Raw genomic sequence first — 18,878 nt, forward strand, 5'->3', positions numbered from 1 at the left:
CAGCCTTAACACTTTGGCTGCTTGTGCCCTAAATAATGATACCGCGTTTGCCTGTGAAGCAAGCGAAGTTTTAATAGCCATGAAAAAAATACCTTCATTGTTTACTTCTACTGGAATTTTAACTGGTGTAATGTAACAAAGACCAATACTCCAAACAGTGTTGTAATACAAGGAACTCCCAGCTCCCATCCAAATAGTCTTTCCCTTTGAATTGCAGTCATCTGAATATAGATTGAAATCGCATTAAGCTGCTTTAATGAAAAACAAATGCACTCCTTGGCTTGCTGCATTCGAGACGTTCGGGCACTTTGGGAGCGGTCCGGGCAGTGCAGGCGGCTGCAGGCACAGCGCGGCCAGGGCCAGGCGGCCAGGTTTTTGTTTCTTTTCTGGAACTTCCTCCCTAAGGGCACCCCATGATGTCAGCGAGCCGTGAGCTCACGGCGGCCAGGCTGAGCGCGCGCCGCTGGCAGTTCCCAGCCGGACTCGGCTTCGGAGGCACAGCTGGGAGCTGAAGGCAGCGAACTGGCGGTTTCTCCGCACTGTCGGTAGCTCAGAGCCTTTTGTGCTCCTCCGCCAGCCCGTGAGGACGGAGCATCACCTGCTAGAGGTCAGACCCTTGCCCTGGGGTCGAGTCCGACGGCAGCATGGTAGCCAGGGGGGGAATGGCACGATTTTGGAGTCTGGAGAGCCTTCAGATGGGTACGTGTGAGTAGAACATGCTCTCTCTCTTGCTATTTTTTACGGTGTTTTTATGCTGAACTGATAAACTGTGGCAGTCAGGGGGCCTGATTCTGATCACGCTTATACCGTGTCATCCATGGGAGGCTGCAGCTTTACGCTGGGAACAAAGCTGCTACGAGATCAGAATAGGTCCCAGGCTGTCTTTTAAGTTTTTGCATCCCGACGGTGCGATCAGGAAAGCCCACCCCGGCTTCTGAAATTTCTGTCTGTAAACAATAGAGGAATAGATGCAGAATCTAAGCGACTGATTTTCGCATGAGTCTAATTACAAAGACAATGTAAGATTGTTGATTGGGTACAGAATAATGAACAGTTATCGGTCCCAAAATTGCAGTCATTTTTCATCTGGAGCCAAATGAATTAGGTTATTTTGATGTGCCATTGTTACTGGAACAAACCAACAGGCAGTACTGATAGTACAGTGGAGATGTATAAAGGATCACTGGGATTAATTTTTTTTTGGTGTTGCTTTATAAGCTGAAAATCGACTTAATGAATTATTTATTTGCAGGTTTTTTTTAATAAAGTACTTTTGAGTAAGTTTCATAAGATGTATTTTAAAAGTTTATCAGTGCTCAGATTTATGAGCCTATAGGGAAAAAAAATCTTGTTTTTTTAAATAGGGATTCTTCATCCTCCCTGGTTAGGCAGATTATACTGTTAACATGAGTGTATATTTAAAATGCTGGGTAGTAGAAGAGAATGGTTGAATAGCCATGTTCTGTTACATCAAGACTATGCTATATTTTTCCATTTTTAAAGGAAAGAAGAATCTTCTGAGTTTTTTAGTGAATCTGTGCAGTAATCAGCTTTGAACTCTCTTGCAAATTAATACCCAGAGGACCAAAGATGCTAGTGATGGTATGAGCACCCATAAGGAGGGGGTTGAAGTGTTTCTCCCAGTAAGGTAAATAACGGGATAGGCAGCGGCATTCCTGTTAGTTGTGTAGGTGTGTGGAAGTAAAACCAGGAGTCATCCCTTGGCAACTCTCGCCCACCCGGAGCCCAGAGCTCGGCAGGCAGGCGGTACCCAGGCTTGAAGCAGGGCAGGTCAGGGCCCTGCTGCTAAGGTGGAAGCGGCAGGTTCCATAACTCCGCTTAAAGGTCCCTTACCAGGCACTCGGGAGTGAGAGAGATGCTCTGCAGGCTGCGTGGCAACTTGTCTGGGACACAGTACCCACTAGGAATGGGGTTCAGTGCTAGCAGCCCATTCTGAATTCTAATTTTTAAAGTTTTTTTATATTTTCCTTTTTTTTTTTAATTGGATTTTTGAGCACTGTGTGATCTATAGACTCCCTAGTTATTCACAGCTTGGGCCTGCCATAGGAATAAATCTTTAGGGATTGATTAACAAGGACCAGAGAGTGCACTCAAGCACTGGGCCACTGGTCATGAACGCTTCTTGATTACTAGCTGATCCCCTGACCCGTTTAAACGTTACAGCTGGCTTTCAAAGGCAAACCTACTCTGAAAGGGTCTAGCACGGAGCAGCGTGGGTGTGAGTCAGCCAGTATTACTTGGTCCTGAGATCAGTCCCCAGTCCTCTTCATCTGCCCGTACGACGGCGATCGCCAAAAGGATCTACCACCCAGTGGTGGGTTTTACAGTTTTGTACAGTAACTGCAGATGTACATGTGTATCGTGACAGTCATGTACATGATGTTTCTCTTGGTTTATGTGGCTGTGTAATAAGGTGAAGCCTTAGTTCTGGCCTCTGTTTCTTTTCAAAGCTGCCTCTTTGGTCAGAAAACGTACAATTGTCACACCAAGAATTTTTCGTGATTTGGGGCAATTAGAACCATTTTTTTCCTCAGGCAGTTACACCGTGCTCGGGCCAGACTCCCCGTCCCGTTGGGCCTCCCCGGAGGTACCTCAGTGCTGCCAGAGCCTCCCCTGGCACGCGGGAGAGGTGGCGGCAGCCGGCTCAGGGCGGGGGCTGCGGCACGGCCTCCCCCCCACCCCCGCGGATGGGTGGGCACGGAGGTGTCAGGTCGTTACATCCCTGCAGGGGATGTGACGATGTGACGATGTGATGGCACCCGGCCTGGGACTGACAGCGGTCCCCTCTGACTGCCGGGGGCCCGTCGGAGCTCTCTCATCTGCCATGTGGGGACATGGTGTTGAGACCTCCCTTCTGATTCAGGTCATTTGAGATTTCCTCTGCGTAAAAAAAAAAAATAAAAATAATAGGTTTAGTTCTATTTTTTGCAGATGCAAAGGTGAATCTCTCAGTTTCATCAGCTGCTGAATGAGAAAATTCCGAAAAAGAGTAAAAAGTATTTAATGGCGGAAAAGCGGTTTTCCTGATAGCTCTGCTGCCCTCCGCTTCTGCCGTTATTGTTATATTAATGACAACAAAGGCAACTTCTCAGCAATTCCTCTTGCCTTGTTTTTTTTGGAGGAGTGACAGAAATGATGAAGCAAACAGCTGTTGCACCTTTGTTTTAGTTGCTGCAGATGGTGGGACTGAATCTTCGGCCTTAGTGGACGACAATGGCAGTGAGGAAGATTACAGTTACGAGGAGCTCTGCCAAGCCACTCCCAGGTACCTGCAGCCCGGAGGGGAACAGCTAGCCATTAATGAGGTAATGTCCTTGGCTTTGCATTGCTGTAATGACGGCAGGGGAGGTTTCCACAGGTCTGAGGTTTCATATTAATAAAAAGTGCCATGGCGGTAGCCAGCATAGCGAAGAATCCAGCGGCCATGGTGTCCTGCCTCTGGCAGGGCCCACGAGGAGATGCCGAGGGAAGAGCACAGTGAGTAGTACTTCACTGGGAGTGTAGCTCGTTAGCCCAGGTAACTGCTCTGGAGTAGGACTCTAATTGTTCTCACTCATAAATATACGCATAGATTTCTGAAAATCCAGAACTTTAGTTTTATCCAGGAATAGGAGTAATCATGGGCCCTCTAGTGAGGTATTTTGATCTTTTAGTAACTTATAAACAGTTCACTGTTTATCTTTTGTCCTTCACAACCTCTTTTTCTTCCCATCTCAGCTGATAAGCGATGGCAGCATTGTCTATGCAGAAGCTCTCTGGGACCACGTGACTATGGATGATCAAGAGCTGGGCTTCAAAGCTGGAGATGTCATTAGAGTTCTAGAAGCTTCCAACAAAGACTGGTGGTGGGGAAGAAACGAGGACAAGGAAGCCTGGTTTCCAGCTAGCTTTGTCAGGGTGAGTTACTCTCTTGCCTTTGCACCATTGTCACACGAGATTCCGAGCAGAGTGCGACAGCAATGGTCATGCCATTACATTTAAGTGAAAGGCCTGATCCTCAGTGTCTTTGTATCTGAACATCACTGGTGTAACTCCTAATGACTTCACAATTTAAAAAGCAATAGAGAATCACACTCCACAATCCCTTAGCTCATCTGACACCTTTTACTCTGGCTTCTTCCTTTGCGTGATCCTTTTGTAAACAAAGGAATTTCTGAAGGAGAAAGCTCAACCAGGAGCCATCAGTGTATACAGAGAGGACACAGCTGTTTTCATGAGGGACTGGGGAAAGCTATGCTGCAGGGATTTCTTGGTAAAATAAGGCTTAATTTATTATCACAACATCGTGTAGGAATCTGGTTCACAGTCTGAACTCCCCAATCAGAACTCAGCCACGTTAATGACAGTATAACTCTCCAATGGTATAAAATTAAACTATGTTTTAGAAATTAACTTAAAATACTTTTTGAGAGCCTGTAATGAAGCTTGGGCCATGCTGTATGAAGTACTACACAAAGTACAAGAGATGGTTCCTGCCTTTGCCTTTCCTAGATCTCCAGCCAACATGGGCAATCAGACGAAAGTCGGAAAAGGAGTTGCTGTTATCCACATCATACAGATAGGGAACAGGGACAGAGTGAAACTATTTAAAAGTGTTTGAGTTGTCTACTTTTGTAATTTTTACTGATACGCTGGCTTGGCCAGAATAACACATAAACTATTAGCAAGGGTCAGAAATAAGCTTAAGTCTGAAAAATACACAGGCAACACAACATGGTATCTCTCAGACACTGTGATTAGAAAGCCATGTATTTAACCAGACAGAAGTCTCAACACTTTATTTGAATATGCAGTGGGTACAATGAGATAAATCCTGTTGTGGAACCCTCTCTATAAGGTAAGAATGGGAATATTTCTGTAGCAAGTCCTCTCTTAATTGTAAGAAGTTTGTAACAGTTTTATCACATTTTGTAAAAGTTTGCGGCTTTACTGTAGTTTGCTTTGTTCTGGCTGCAGCTGCGAGTTAATCAGGAAGAAGTGCCAGAAAATTGTAGTAGTACCCAGGATGAAGAACAAGATGCAGATATTAGCAAGCATCGTCAGAAAATAGCGGAAAACAAGGATCAGATGAGAACCAACGTTATACAGGAAATTATGAACACAGAACGAGTCTATATCAAGCATCTTAAGGACATCTGTGAGGTACGTGCTTTAACCTGAGGGCATTCTGCTGACCTAATTTGAACAAAACATCCCATATAAATTGAGAACCGGAGTGGTTTCTCATATCAGAATATTCCCAATTGCACTTCTGAGGCTGTCAGTCAGATCCTTCTTGTGTCCTCTTATGGCTTTCCTCTCTGCCGACTGCCAGAAGGCACTGCTTCCTTTTTTAAAAAAAAAAAAATTTCACTTTTGACATGGAAAAAGTGATTTGATTATCTGACTGCTATTTCCATAATAATGAGAGAAGGAAGTCCAGTTTATTTAGAATTTTTTACCACTTGGTTTAGATAGGAAACTTTCAGTAATTTTAATAAAATCAATTACAGTTCAGGGACAAAACTTTTTGAAAGTCACTTGCAAAGCGAGTGTTTGCTGGGTGAGATTTTTTTTTTGTTTCTCCAACAAAGAGATTTTTTCTGGATGCTTAGAAGCTGTGAAGAAGTCTTTAAAGGTGTTTTAGAACTACCCTGCTTGCTTGAACCATAAAATGTGTGTGTGTGTCTGTTTTTGTTCAAATTTTGTTGGAGGCCCATGCTTGGACAAGAAGCCTCTTAATACTTTTCACTGAAGTTTGCCTCTTCTGACGTGGACTGTGATGCATTTGACGTGTATTTGACTTCTGTTTGTGGTTAGCATCTGGAAGGGTGCTAAGCAACCTACCAAAACATTCTTTGTACCTTTAGTTTGCTAGGTCTCTCTCTGTATTTGTCATGTTGTCATCCTTAGTCCACCAGTCATCATTAGATTCTTTCATGGACAACAATGTAGAGAAGACAGCAGTGTTTTTTGACTTTTTTTTAGCTCAGGCCTTTTTAATGCATTTTGAAGCAAGAAAAAGGGGAAAACAAAAAGACAAACATTGGTTGCTAATTGGCTAATTTTAAAACATTAAATGTAAGTTCTGTCATTTAGATTCACTATTTACTTAAGCTAGTAAGCTTGACTGTGTGTCTAAAAGATCAGGGAGGATTTTGTACACACAGCTGTGTCGCTGCCATGATTAGCTGAGTTCTAGGACATGACTTCCATATTTTACTGGCCTATTAATTCTTAGACTGATATTAAGAATTAATTTTCTCTAACACCTATATTCTATACCTCTATTCTTTAAATTTGACATGCCTCTGAGTTTAGTACAAGAGAGCAAATGCACATTTTCCAAGCAGAGAAGTGATGCTCCATGTTCAACATGTGGGGTAGATGGTCTGCTTTCCTCAGAGTGAATCTGTAGGGCGGCGCAAGGCTGAAAAGATACTCAAGCCAGAAAAGCTGCTGCAGATAGTAATCTATATTTTCAAGCTCTGCACTAGAATGAATCACTAGGGCTTGTGCAGTCAGGATCATGAAGCTGGAGTATACCTAGAAAAACCTTTTACATTCAAGAAGAGTTTGCAATCCACATTACAAGAGCTGCACAAGAATTAGTTTTCCGTGTTAGAGTTATCCTCCCAACAGTAGTAAATGTGGTAGCTGGCTTGCAGCGTAGCCACCGCACAGCTCTCAGAGCAGATGGCTGTGGAGGAGACAGGAATATTCATAACAGTGCCAGCAGTGTTCAGGGCTGCTTCCTGGTAAACCTCATCGGAGCAATTGCAAGGCTTTTTACAGCTGTCTGCTCCCAAAGTGATTTGGGGGAAACTTGCCTGAAAGCAGCCAAACGGAGGAGCCTGGCAGATAACCCCTATCATACCAGTTAACCTTTGCACTCATCTGTACCCTGGCACCATAACTGATACGCGAGTATGAGCACAGCAGCTGTTGCTGGATACTCAGCCCCTGCGCTGTATCCTCCTCGCCGCGCTCAGCTTTGTGGAACAGGTACCTGAGGACATGCCGGCTGTGCGTGGCAGCTGCCGCCGCGTGTTTCAACCCTAAGAGGCCCCCAATCATACTTCCGCTTCTCAGATATGCGAATGCCGATGCGATCTAGTGTCGGTTACTGATGGCAGAGCAGAATTTGCTCTGAAGGTATTTTGAGACTGGAGAACTCAGTTATGTATCTCCTTAACACTGGATACAAATAAAGTAAACTGTACCCCGGTGATGTTCTTACAGGAAAGAGAAAAAAAATGGAGAAGTGATTGTATTTTTATGTGTGGTCTTTCCAATACTATTACCTCCTGCCAATACCATATGGATTTTATCAAACAGCAGCATTCCAAAGACTGTACCCTACTTACCTACTGGTTAAGAAACCAGTACTTTAGCCCTGGTAGAAATTGTCTTTTGTTTTAGGGTTTGTTCTTATACACACAGAAGTAGAGAAGAACTGTTATGGCACAGAGAAATTGCTATGAAAAAGCACAGCAGCTATAGTAGCATGCGTGGGGCCTTACACCAGGCTTGCCTCCAGCTTGGCGGGTAGTCGTAACAAAGAGATGCAAATGAGCTTTACACAGTCTGTAGATTTCTCGTTCCCCAATTCATTTATGGCGAGACAGAAGCTGGAGTGCAAGAATCAATCATAGAATAGAATTATAGAACCTTAGGGTTGGAAGGGACCTTTCAAGGTCATCTAGTCCAACCCCCCTGCAATGAGCAGGGACATCTTCAACTAGACCAGGTTGCTCAGAGCCCCAGCCAACCTGGCCTTGAATGTTTCCAGGGATGGGGCATCTACCACCTCTCTGGACAACCTGTGCCAGTCATTCACCACCATCGTCATCAAAAATTTCTTCCTTATCTCTAGTAAAAATCTACCCTCTTTTAGTTTAAAACCATTACGCCTTGTCCTATTGCAAGCAGGCCTGCTATAAAGTCTGTCCCCATCTTTCTTAGAAGACCCCATTAAGTACTGGAAGGCTACAATAAGGTTTCCCCAGAGCCTTCACTTCTGCAGGCTGAACAACCCCAACTCTCTCAGCCTGTCTTCATAGAGAGGTGCTCCAGCCCTTTGATCATCTTCATGGCCCTGCTGTGGACTTGCTCCAACAGGTCCATGTCCTTCTTATGTTGGGGGCCCCCAGAGCTGCACACAGTGTTGCAGGTGGGGTCTCACCAGAGCAGAGCAGAGGGGCAGAACCACCTCCCTCGACCTGCTGGCCGTGCTTCTTTGGATGCAGCCCAGGAGACAGTTAGACTTCTGGGCTGCGAGACAGCTTTTCATCCAGCTTTTCATCCACCAGTACTCTCAAGTCCTTCTCGGCAGGACTGCTCTTGATCCCTTCATCCCCCAGCCTGTACTGATACTGGGGGTTGCCCTGACCCAGATGCAGGACCCTGCACTTGGCCTTGTTGAACCTCATGAGGTTCACACAGGCCCATTCCTTGAGCTTGTCCAGGTCCCTCTGGATGGCATGTCTGTGTGTGCATGGGGCTTTGAAACCACTCATCCGCCCATAGACCACAGGGCTTTTGCCAGCTCAAATGGGCTTGTTCAGGGTAGAACCTGTTTTGCCATCTTCAAACTAAAAAGTTTTTATTAATTTCATTTCCAGGGTTATATTCGGCAGTGTCGCAAACATACAGGAATGTTCACTGCAGCTCAGTTAAGCACCATTTTTGGAAATATTGAAGATATTTACAAATTCCAAAGGAAGTTTCTGAAGGATCTTGAGAAACAGTACAACAAAGAGGAACCTCATCTAAGTGAAATAGGGTCATGTTTTCTTCAACATGTACGTTGCAAAAGTTTATTTTATTTATGAAATTAACAAAGTATGGTAAGAAAATGCTAAGTTACCATGTTAGGAGGGGATTTTAGTAACAAGTGCTTATCAAATACTAAACTATGTATAAATAGCATTTTAGAACGTAAAATAATTTACAGTTAAAATTATTTAAATGTTTTAGATTTCTCCTCATTTTTAGCAGGCATGTAACTTTGGACACAATTTTAAGTTTCCTTTTCAAAATTGCAGTGATCACAGATGAACTGGACTATTTGCAGTGATCTCAATTTGTGCATGCAAAAATTTACTAAAGAAAATAAGGAAAGAAAGTGGTAGGGAAAGAGGCTGTGAGTTCATGATAGACAGTTGCTAAGCCTATAGCTGTCTTCCCCAAAGAAAAGTACTTCTTAAAGTGGGTTTGATTATCCTGGCTCAATGGAGGCCTCTTTTTCTGTGTTCTTGCAAAGAAGGTATATAGTTTTGACAGTTATAAAGTAGATTTCTGCATAGTTTCAAGGCTGATCAGCCTGGAAACAATATAGGAAATGGATTAATTAATTAGATATAATAGATGTTACAAAAATATCTTTCCTTCTTTATAGACAAATACTTTAGTTAAAGCTTTGACTTTTTTTTTTTTTTTTAATAGCAAGAAGGCTTTGCTATTTATTCAGAGTATTGTAACAATCATCCCAGTGCCTGCATTGAACTTTCCAAACTAATGAAACAGGGCAAATACCGTCACTTCTTTGAGGCCTGTCGCTTGCTTCAGCAGATGATTGACATTGCCATTGATGGTTTTCTTCTCACACCCGTTCAGAAAATCTGCAAATACCCTCTGCAACTTGCAGAATTACTCAAATACACCACTCAGGAGCACAGGTGAGAGAATGAAAAAACCAAATTTTATAATAGCAGTAACACCTAATTATTCAAGCTTTCTGGGTGATGCAACACTGAGGCTTTTGAGATCAGGAACAAAACTCCCATTGACCACTATAGACAGGAGCTCCTTACTAGATAGGCATCTTGGAACCATCACAAATATTAACAAAAACAGTATCTGAAAATGCAGCACAGGGGACTGACAGGATGCAAGACAGAATGAGGAATAAGTGAAAGGGAGAAGGAAAGGAGGAAGGTGCTGAAATCGGATGCAGGGAGGGATGTGTAAATCAGAGTGAAAAAAAGCTGATGTGTCAAAGAAATGAAGGAGAATGAAATCCAGAGAAGAAAGGGGGAGCTGCATAAATGTTGTGGATGCAAGAAAAGGTAAAAAGGGCCTTAGGAAAAAACACAATCTGAGCAAGTTTGTAGGTAATGTTTTTTAGAAACTTATTAGTAATAAACATTGCCTTCGTTTGCAATAAAGTCCAGATATTAGGTTTTCAGCTGGGATAAATAAGAATTGAAGTTGTTGCCTTTCAAGTTAAATCTTTGACTAAATTCACATTTTTAAATGTCTGCCTTTTTACCTTGTACAACTGCAAGAAAAATGTTCCATTGTGACCCCTGTGCTCAAAGTCCAAATGCAGCCTGAGGCAATGCTTCCTTGGGCAACATCTGCACTTCCTTAACCTTGAGAAAACTCCCCTCGGAGACCATGGGATTTTTGCCAGGGGCAAAATATAGGGGATGTGAAGCGCTGACACTGAGGTGTGAAATGCCTCCATTCAGTTCTGTGGCTACCTGGGAAGTCCTACAATAACAATTACTAGCAGGGGTATCTCTTTCACTGCTACTAATTTTCAAATGATTATTCTGTGAGCTGTTAAAAGTGCAGATGAAGTGACAGCAAGGTCTTGCCACCTTCCACCCATAGTACCTGTTTTCCTCTTCTGTGGCACAGCATCCAGAGAGGCTTACAAGCACAGGCAGGCGCCCGGTGTACAGAGATGCTCACAGACAGGCAGGCCTATGCCCACACGGAGCCTTGGGAAAGCTCCAGCCAGCTGGGTTTTTTAGTAGCTTTTTGTTTTCTTTTCATAAAAAGTTTGAAGATCCGATGTGCACAGCCTCCATGAAGGCCACAGGTTATGCAGCAAGTGGGGAATAACGTACATGCCAACAGAGAAAGAAGGAACTGAGATAAAGAAGGGCAAGAGTAGCAGCACGGATATCATGCAGTTGCCCTGTGGGATATCTCCCTGACATTAGCAGGATCCTGTTATTGTTAATCTCACTTTTCGTATACAGTGTGGCAGAAAAGAGTTTCCATAGATATAAAAAGAGAGGGGAGAGGAATGTGCAGATTTAGAAGGGATGCACATCCATCAGCAGCAGCTGATAAAAATAGGAACTGAGACAGGAGCAGATAAAAAGGACAGCAAGGCTGACCCCTTTGCAGCATTTATTTCTGGTTTGTGCTGTTTTCTACCTGTGTCTCCCTTTTCTGCAAGAAGCAATTTGATAAAGGAGCGAAGGCAGCTGCTCTGCTGGGACTCTAAGGCAAGAAATACGTCTCTCTTCTCAGAAACTCCATTTGAGGAATGTGAAGGAGTGTTGAATGCTATTCAAAGGGGAATGAAAACCTGCCTACAGATTGGGGAGATTCATAAGCATGTGGGGAGCTCAGGGAAAGAAGAAGGGGAGAGAGCAATGGAAGTAGGACAGGAGGCTTGCATTTGACCTGGAGCAGGCAGGTGAAGGTGACCATCTTGGCTCTCAGACACTTGTTCCATGAAAACAGGCCACTTTGTCAGCATTGTCTCTTTTAATTCCTCTGTTTGGTGCCCATGTTCTTGAGTCCCTCACTCACCCTGTTTGAGGTTGCTTTTGGTATTTTTTCTGCCCACATAGAGTTCTCCATTTGTGTTCATTGATCCAGCCATTGGGAACAAGAAGGAGAAAATACAGTTGTTAAACATGATTAAAGGAATGCCCTTCCCAATAAAATCCCACTAAAATCTTGCAAAAAACAAATTCCTGTGGTGAAATGTAGGTATCACTGAGGTCAATGGGAGTTCTACCATTGTTTTCAGTAGAGACAATATTACAATTCATTAACCTACCTCCTCTGCGTTCCACCAGGTCAGTAATTTGCTCCTGAACAAAGCCTAGCCGTACAGCAGCACTGAATTGTACAGACTACTATGTGAGGTTCAGAATAGCTGAGACTCAGGTTTCTCTTATTTAAGTACCCTGAGTAGAGGGATAAATGGGTAATGCAGGCTAATACTTCAAGCACTGTGTCACAGTTTGTGATTGCATCATATCCATTGCATAAGTGATCTTTGAAATGTGCCTACATTTCACAGTGATTATAACAACATAAAAGCTGCATATGAGGCTATGAAGAATGTAGCGTGCCTGATCAATGAGAGAAAACGAAGACTAGAAAGCATAGACAAGATTGCACGTTGGCAAGTCTCTATTGTAGACTGGGAGGTAAGCGTCAGCCTGTCCCTTTCCTGAGCAAAGGTACTGTGTACAGTACTTCATGTCCTCTACAGGATATGTCTTTCTGCATAGTAGGTAGTTTATGGTGTCTACTTTTCAACTGGTCATCGCTCAGTTAAAAGTCCAGTTGCTTAATTTGCCGTGATTCTGTTACTGATTACCTTGCTTATAAATCAGGAAGAGCAGCATATATTAAAATGGACACTTGTCTTCGAGATGACACTGGACTGAGATGAAAAAATTGATTTTTTTAAAATGCTAGACCTATAGATTTTCCTTTGGATATTTGGTAGTTTTGTCAGAACTTGAACCTGCTTCACTGACTTTCATGAGTTTTCTCCTGATTTATGCAGAAATATAGTAGGGCAGAACCATGTTCATTGAGTTTGCCTGTATGAGATTATCTACATTCTATGACATTTTAAAATCTAATAATAAAAATACAGTAAAAACAAATGAACTTAAGACTTGGTTATAAAATGACACTGGTTAGGCACACAGTAAGATCTTAAAGTATTGTTTACTTACTACATACATATACATACGTATCTGTATCTATCTTCTTAGGGACCAGATGTGTTAGCCAGAAGCTCAGAACTGATCCACTCAGGAGAACTGACGAAAATATCAAAACAAGGCAAAAGCCAGCAGAGGACTTTCTTCCTTTTTGACCATCAGCTTGTGTTCTGTAAGAAGGACTTGCTGAGAAGGGACATCTTGTATTATAAGGATCGTATTGACATGGATGAGATGGAAATTGTGGACACTGAAGATGGCAGAGACAAAGACTTTAACATTAATGTCAAGAATGCTTTTAAGATAATAAACAGAGCAACAGAAGAGATTCATTTGTTCTGTGCAAAAAAACAGGAGGATAAAAAGAGGTGGATGGAGGCATGCGAAAGTGAAAGGAGAAGAGTTCAGGAAGACAAGGAAATGGGTGAGTGGAAGGATTTCCTCTCTAAAAGGTGGTAAAAACAAAGAGGAATGTTCTTGCTTTTTGCACTTCTTTATGCTTTGTGCAGATGTGCACTCTGCATTCTGGGACTGGTGTCTCTTTCTTACCTGATATGACCTTTAGCTGCGTAAGTGAAGCCTATTCAACTGTGTTTACCCTGTCATTGTCAGCCAAAGGTCCAGGGCAGTTAGCTATGACATCCGTGTCACAGCGTAACCCGTGTGATTCTGGTGCATTACAGAGCAGAAGGTGATATGAGATAAGACAAGATACAATTCATAAAGACCAATTAATAATAAAATTCCATCCAAAGTCCTAGCACTTTTGTATGAATCCTTGGCCCCAGACACCTGTTCGTAAAGAACACTTTATTATAAAGCCAAGCAGCAATAACTGTAGATTTATACTGTCCATGTCATATAATGGCACCTCCTGTGTCAAGGAGACCTGTGCAGTTGCGTGGTATCATTAGTTACAGACCCAACAACAGCACCACTGGGCAGGTTACAGAGAAATGAAGCTTAACCTTGAGTGAGCAAGGTAGGAAATTCTAGGGTCAGCTTTAGACACACAGCCTGGGAGACACTCTAAGGACAGTGTCTTATACGTGAATGTACATTTAGGATTGTTACTTAATTTTTTGGGGGCATAATTTCACTCTTTCTTTAAGATTGGTGACAAATCCTCCAACTAAATTTCACTGGCAGAACATCCACAAAGAAGACAGCAACACTAACAAGAAAAATAAAACTCTCTAATATTCCTAAAGCAGCAATGAAAATATTAGTGCATCTGTGTGTGTTGACTGCATGAGAACTTCTCCTTTTTATAACACTCTTCTGGATTAGGCTTTGGATGACAGCAGGTTAAAATTGGAAGTGCAGTGAAGTGGATGATATAGCTCAGAAATTATTAAAATTTAAACAAGATGCCAAGTCTCATATTCCATGTTCACTTAAAACACCTGGCCAGCAGAACAGCAAGACAGGAATAACCCTTAGAAAAAAGATGTAAACCTTTTGATCTTTGTGGCTTTCTCTCGTTTGATACTGTTGTAAATATGACAAAAATAAGGCCTCCTCCATATGTATTGTAGGTAGTCCATAAGCTGAAGAAAATGCTTTCAAGTTTACCAATTCATACTCTAAAACCGGCTTTAATTCTTCCCCATTGCACCAACTTCTGCAATTAACCCCAGTTGTCTTGAGTCTAGAGTAAACAATGAAGCAGCCACAGCTAAACTTTCCTCACACTTTCCAAACTTTTCAAAACCAACTCTTCTCCTGTGCAAAACATCACGGTGCGACATTACGATCCTGTTGGGCACAACACTGATGGCTTTCATGAATTGCTCTGTGTAGAGCTTGTTCAGTCACCTTGTGCTCACAGGGATGGGTGATTGCTGCCTTTCCTAATTCGCCTAAACAGAACTCTAAAGTAAAGTGGATATTGCAAAAAGGTGAAGGTGATCAGAACATAATAAAGCAATGCAGAGGATCTGATGATGAATGTCCAAGCAATCCCTCTTACAACAAAGTTACAGAAAGCCTCCACTCCAGCATACAGTGAGAACAGTAGTACAGTCATATGAAAGGACAATATGAAATAAATCACAGCTCCTGCACTTTTGTGAGCAGGACTGAGCAAAAAACCATAAAATGTGAACATTTTCCATCCCCATCCTTTCTGAGCAGCATTCTTGAGCTCTTCAAATCTGTACCTACACCTCCTAGAATCATGGTGTCATAGAATTCTATGATTCTAGGAGAAAAAACAAACCTGGATTAAACCCAGGATTCTTTGCCATGGAAACAGGTTGCTTAGAAACTACCCCAGAGTTAGTTTGAAAATGTCAAAGTCAAGTTGTTCTCCTCCTGCAGTGGTTGCTTTATGGAGCACCAGGAGAGTATGTTGAGAGGCATAAATGTGTATCGGGATGTTTCTGAGGCTCATTCTAGTGCTTGCCCTGGGCTACAGCACGTCGGTGTTGTGCGGGCAGTGGGGTGTTACGGTTCCTTCTCAGTGACACTGTTGCAGAAATCGCCAAGCATGAGGACACTGCAAAGCTGTAGCAGCTACAGCCCTAAATGTAGCTACATTTATTCTTCTGGACCTCATGAAAATCAACATATCATATTCAAAAGGGTAACCATTCAACAGTGGTGGCGGTGGCAGTGGCAGTGATAACGATGACATTTGTCATAATAGCACTAACCTTTATGTAGGGCTGAGTCACAAATTCCCACAGTGCTGAGTGCAAGGATTGCAAGGGAGGGCCCATCGTGCTTGCTGCTTTTCAGGCACTGTGCAATATAATGAAGAAAATTTAGTACAACGAGAAACTGCATTTTTGATAATGGCACATAGGCACATGCAATCTTTTCTGCCTATGTAACATCCAGCCTTCTGGAAACTTGCTTTTCAAATGTCGCAACTCATTATTCTGATGTACCTGTTTTGGCTCAGGTATCGTGAAGCAGAGGAAATACAGTTGAGTTGTAATAGCTAATGTCCATCTGGTCTTGTGAGTCACAGTGGCTTGGATGTTTTCTCCATTACCCAGAAGACTGCTTCTTTTCTAAAATGTCTTTTTTTTTACGTAATTGAACATTTCCTTCAGCCAAAACCAGTGGAAAGGCGCCAGTATTCTCAACCTCAGGTTTAAATTTATCTTGTTGATTTTGTAAGCTATCTTGCTGGACTTCACACAAAGCCTCTAATCTAACCACTCAAAGAACAAATACATACTCTTCCAATTCAGAACTGCAAATGGCATTTTACTTCTATTTTCAAAGACACTTCGGTGCGAGTCACTGTCTCCCAAACCATATCTAGCTTTTCTTAGCTTTTCTGAATATCTGGCCACAGCCAGAAAATCCTTCTCCAAACCACTAATAGTAACCCTAAGAAAGTGGTCTGATCTCTGCTGATGAAATTGCTTTCATTTTTAAAAAATCTGTTTCCTTGTTTCTAAAAAGGAAAAAAACCCTGTAGAATAAAATAAACTTCTGCTACCCCAAAATTATGGCTACCTGCTGTTGTATTGTAAGTTAATAGGCTGATTTAATAACTTCTTCCTAAGTTCAGGATAAAAAAGTAAAAGAAATTTTAAGAGTATAGAGAAGTCAGGGAAGATGCAGAATGGAACCAAACCAGATGCTTCATTCTGATTTTGAATTGCAACTTCTGTGCTTTTCATGTGCTTATGGGTGAAATGAGTGACAGCATGTGCACCCTGTTGCTTCTTTGTGCAAACATAACATATCCATGTATCTCAACTGTCTTGCACACAGGGAGAGGAAACTGGAGGACCTGTACATGGGCTCCAGACAACACCAGTCACTGGTGTCACCTTTCATAGCAGATGTCTTGCATCTCTGTACTCGGCACAGATCAGTCATACACACGTCACAGGATAGTACATAGCATAGGGTTGACCACATACTATAGCATCATGTAAGTCATACAAGTATTGCAAACAAGTACATGAGAAACCAGAGTGAGGGGTCCAGCCCCAGTCTGATGCAGCCACAACCATATCACAGCCTGCTTTGGTGTCTGGCAGATTATGCGATACTGTCTCCTCCGAGTGGAGGGAAAGATACCCACATCTGTACTACTACAATACCAGTGACTTCAATCTGTTACCTCAAGTTAGCTCAGAGTGAGTGAAAAAAGAAACAGATTTTGCATTTGTGATGGCTACATCATGGCTTGTAGCTTTCAGAAGTGTTAATTTACAGTTCTTTTTAATCTCTTGTTATCTCAACTTATCTATAAAAAGAACTTTTTGTGTGGTTAGTTTCCCAGTGATTGCCATTTGCAGGAATGGGAAAGCAGCTTTTGCTAGTCATCTACAGGCAAATTAACATTCCTGTTGTTATCCCAGTGAAAAACTATCTTTAAATTCATATGACAAAGTAAAACATACTTCTAAAAACTTCAGGTATATTACTATTAAGATTTACTTAAACATATTTTAAATATAGTTTACTTATTTGTTTTACTTTAATGTAAACAAGTATTAGATACAGTACTTTTATAACAGTGCCCTAATTTACACTCTGATATAGGAATGGAAATCTCAGAAAACCAGAAGAAACAAGCCATGCAGAATGCCCGTAAGTCAAGGCATGGAAAAATTAAAGGTGGGTGTTCAGAATTGCTTTACGTTCTTACTGTGTTCCAGTGTTTTTTATGTTAGGAAATAGCACAATCTGGCTATGGTTGAGTTCTTCAATCTTTTATAAAATTTTCATCATTTACATGGAGTTCAAATAATTTCCATTAGTCTGTATTGTAATATCAAATTCCAATGCCTTTGTAAACTGTCTACTAAATCAGCTCACCCGTCTCCTTCAGACAGGCAAGTCAGTATTCTCTCTATTACGGGAGAAACTCAAGAGGTAAGGCAAGCGATTTATTTAGGGATGTAAAAAAGTGCATGCAGAGATTAAATTAGAAATGAGGGTTACTGATTCCTTCCTTTGCTTTTACTCAAACAGCTCGTACTTCTTTAGGAATTCTGTGCTTTGTTTAAAATATCTTAAAGTTCTTTTTGCAAGCCATGTGTTGCAGTATTTATGATAACACACTCAAAATGGCTTCCTTCTCTCCTAGACTAGAAGGAAGGATGGACTAGAAACGTGTTTCTCTGGAAACAGCTTTTTTATTCCTTTTCTTTCTCAGCAAATGTGTTGTAATTTTGTCCTTTCCCTCTTAAAGTCAAATTTGGGTAAATCTCTAGTGTATTGAGAGAATAAATTGAGCAAGTGGGACCAGATTAAGCCTGAATTTAGGAGTGAAGGAGTTGATGTTTGGTAGTCCTCTGCTTCCTTGGATTGGTATTAATAAAGTTTTTTCTCTTTATCAATCACTAGATACCTATAAAACCTGTCTGGATTTTCAGGGGAGTGGCTGAAAATTGCAATAAGGAGATTCTGTTCAGAATGTACAAAGGTCAAAGTCTGAGAACATTAGCCTGGAAAAATACTTTCCAAATTGAAGAAATAACATTTTGTTGGTAGCAATATTTTACCCAGCGTTATTCTGAGAGTTGACTAAAATGCAAATATCCACTGTGTTAAGTCATTCCTTTGAAATACCAGAATTTACTTGTGCAAACAATATAGCCAGGCTATGTGAAACCGCTGCTTAATTTTGGTAATTCTGTAATGTTATTTTTCTGGTAGTATTCTCTTCTTAAGACAAATCAGTGCAGCAATTAAAAAGTCTAACATCAGAAAAGGTAACCTTTAGTAGTGCTTCCACTCAAGATCATGGCAAAAGTCATAGTGACTCTATGGACCCTTGAATTTGTCCTGTGCTTCAATTTTCCCAGTATTGGTTGCTCTGCTAGATGACTCATATACTTTCTTAAACTGTTCCTTTTGCAGGTGTGAGCTATAACGGGTGTCCTGTGCCTCCTCCACACCAAAGCCTGCATCCTATTCATCAGCGCCACATCACTGTGCCTACCAGCATCCCACAGCAACAGGTTTTTGCCCTGGCAGAACCCAAGCGGAAGCCATCTCTCTTCTGGCATACCTTCAACAAACTCACCCCCTTTAAAAAGTGAGAGGCCAAGGACCTGGGAAGGACTTCGGCACAGAGGGAGACTTACTCCACAGAAGGACCTTGGACACATGGTTAAGCTTATTTGAGCTCAGTGAATCTCCAGTTTTGGAGGGAAAACCTTGGGCTCCCTTGAGCCAGAAACACAA

At 41.9% G+C, this 18,878-nt stretch overlaps 1 protein-coding gene across 3 annotated transcripts; it reads left to right on the forward strand.

Moving 5' to 3' along the window:
* Window positions 1–644: 644 nt before the first annotated feature.
* Window positions 645–18,733, forward strand: SPATA13 (spermatogenesis associated 13; the record flags this gene model as incomplete). Of its 3 annotated transcripts, XM_082010550.1 has the most annotated exons (10): window positions 645–699; window positions 3,190–3,326; window positions 3,739–3,918; window positions 4,978–5,163; window positions 8,625–8,804; window positions 9,448–9,680; window positions 12,056–12,185; window positions 12,765–13,137; window positions 17,229–17,303; window positions 18,552–18,733. In XM_082010550.1, 10 exons carry the CDS (start codon window positions 645–647, stop codon window positions 18,731–18,733), a joined length of 1,731 nt encoding a protein of 576 aa, XP_081866676.1. The 3 variants fall into 3 exon arrangements, with proteins under 3 accessions (XP_081866676.1, XP_081866677.1, XP_081866675.1); XM_082010551.1 differs by lacking the exon at window positions 4,978–5,163; XM_082010549.1 differs by lacking the exon at window positions 645–699 and having other exon boundaries at window positions 2,515–3,326.
* Between the last annotated feature and the right edge of the window lie 145 nt (window positions 18,734–18,878).

This window comes from Phaethon aethereus (assembly GCF_964289735.1).
Source record: "Phaethon aethereus genome assembly, chromosome: 1".
Taxonomy (NCBI): Eukaryota; Metazoa; Chordata; class Aves; order Phaethontiformes; family Phaethontidae; genus Phaethon; species Phaethon aethereus.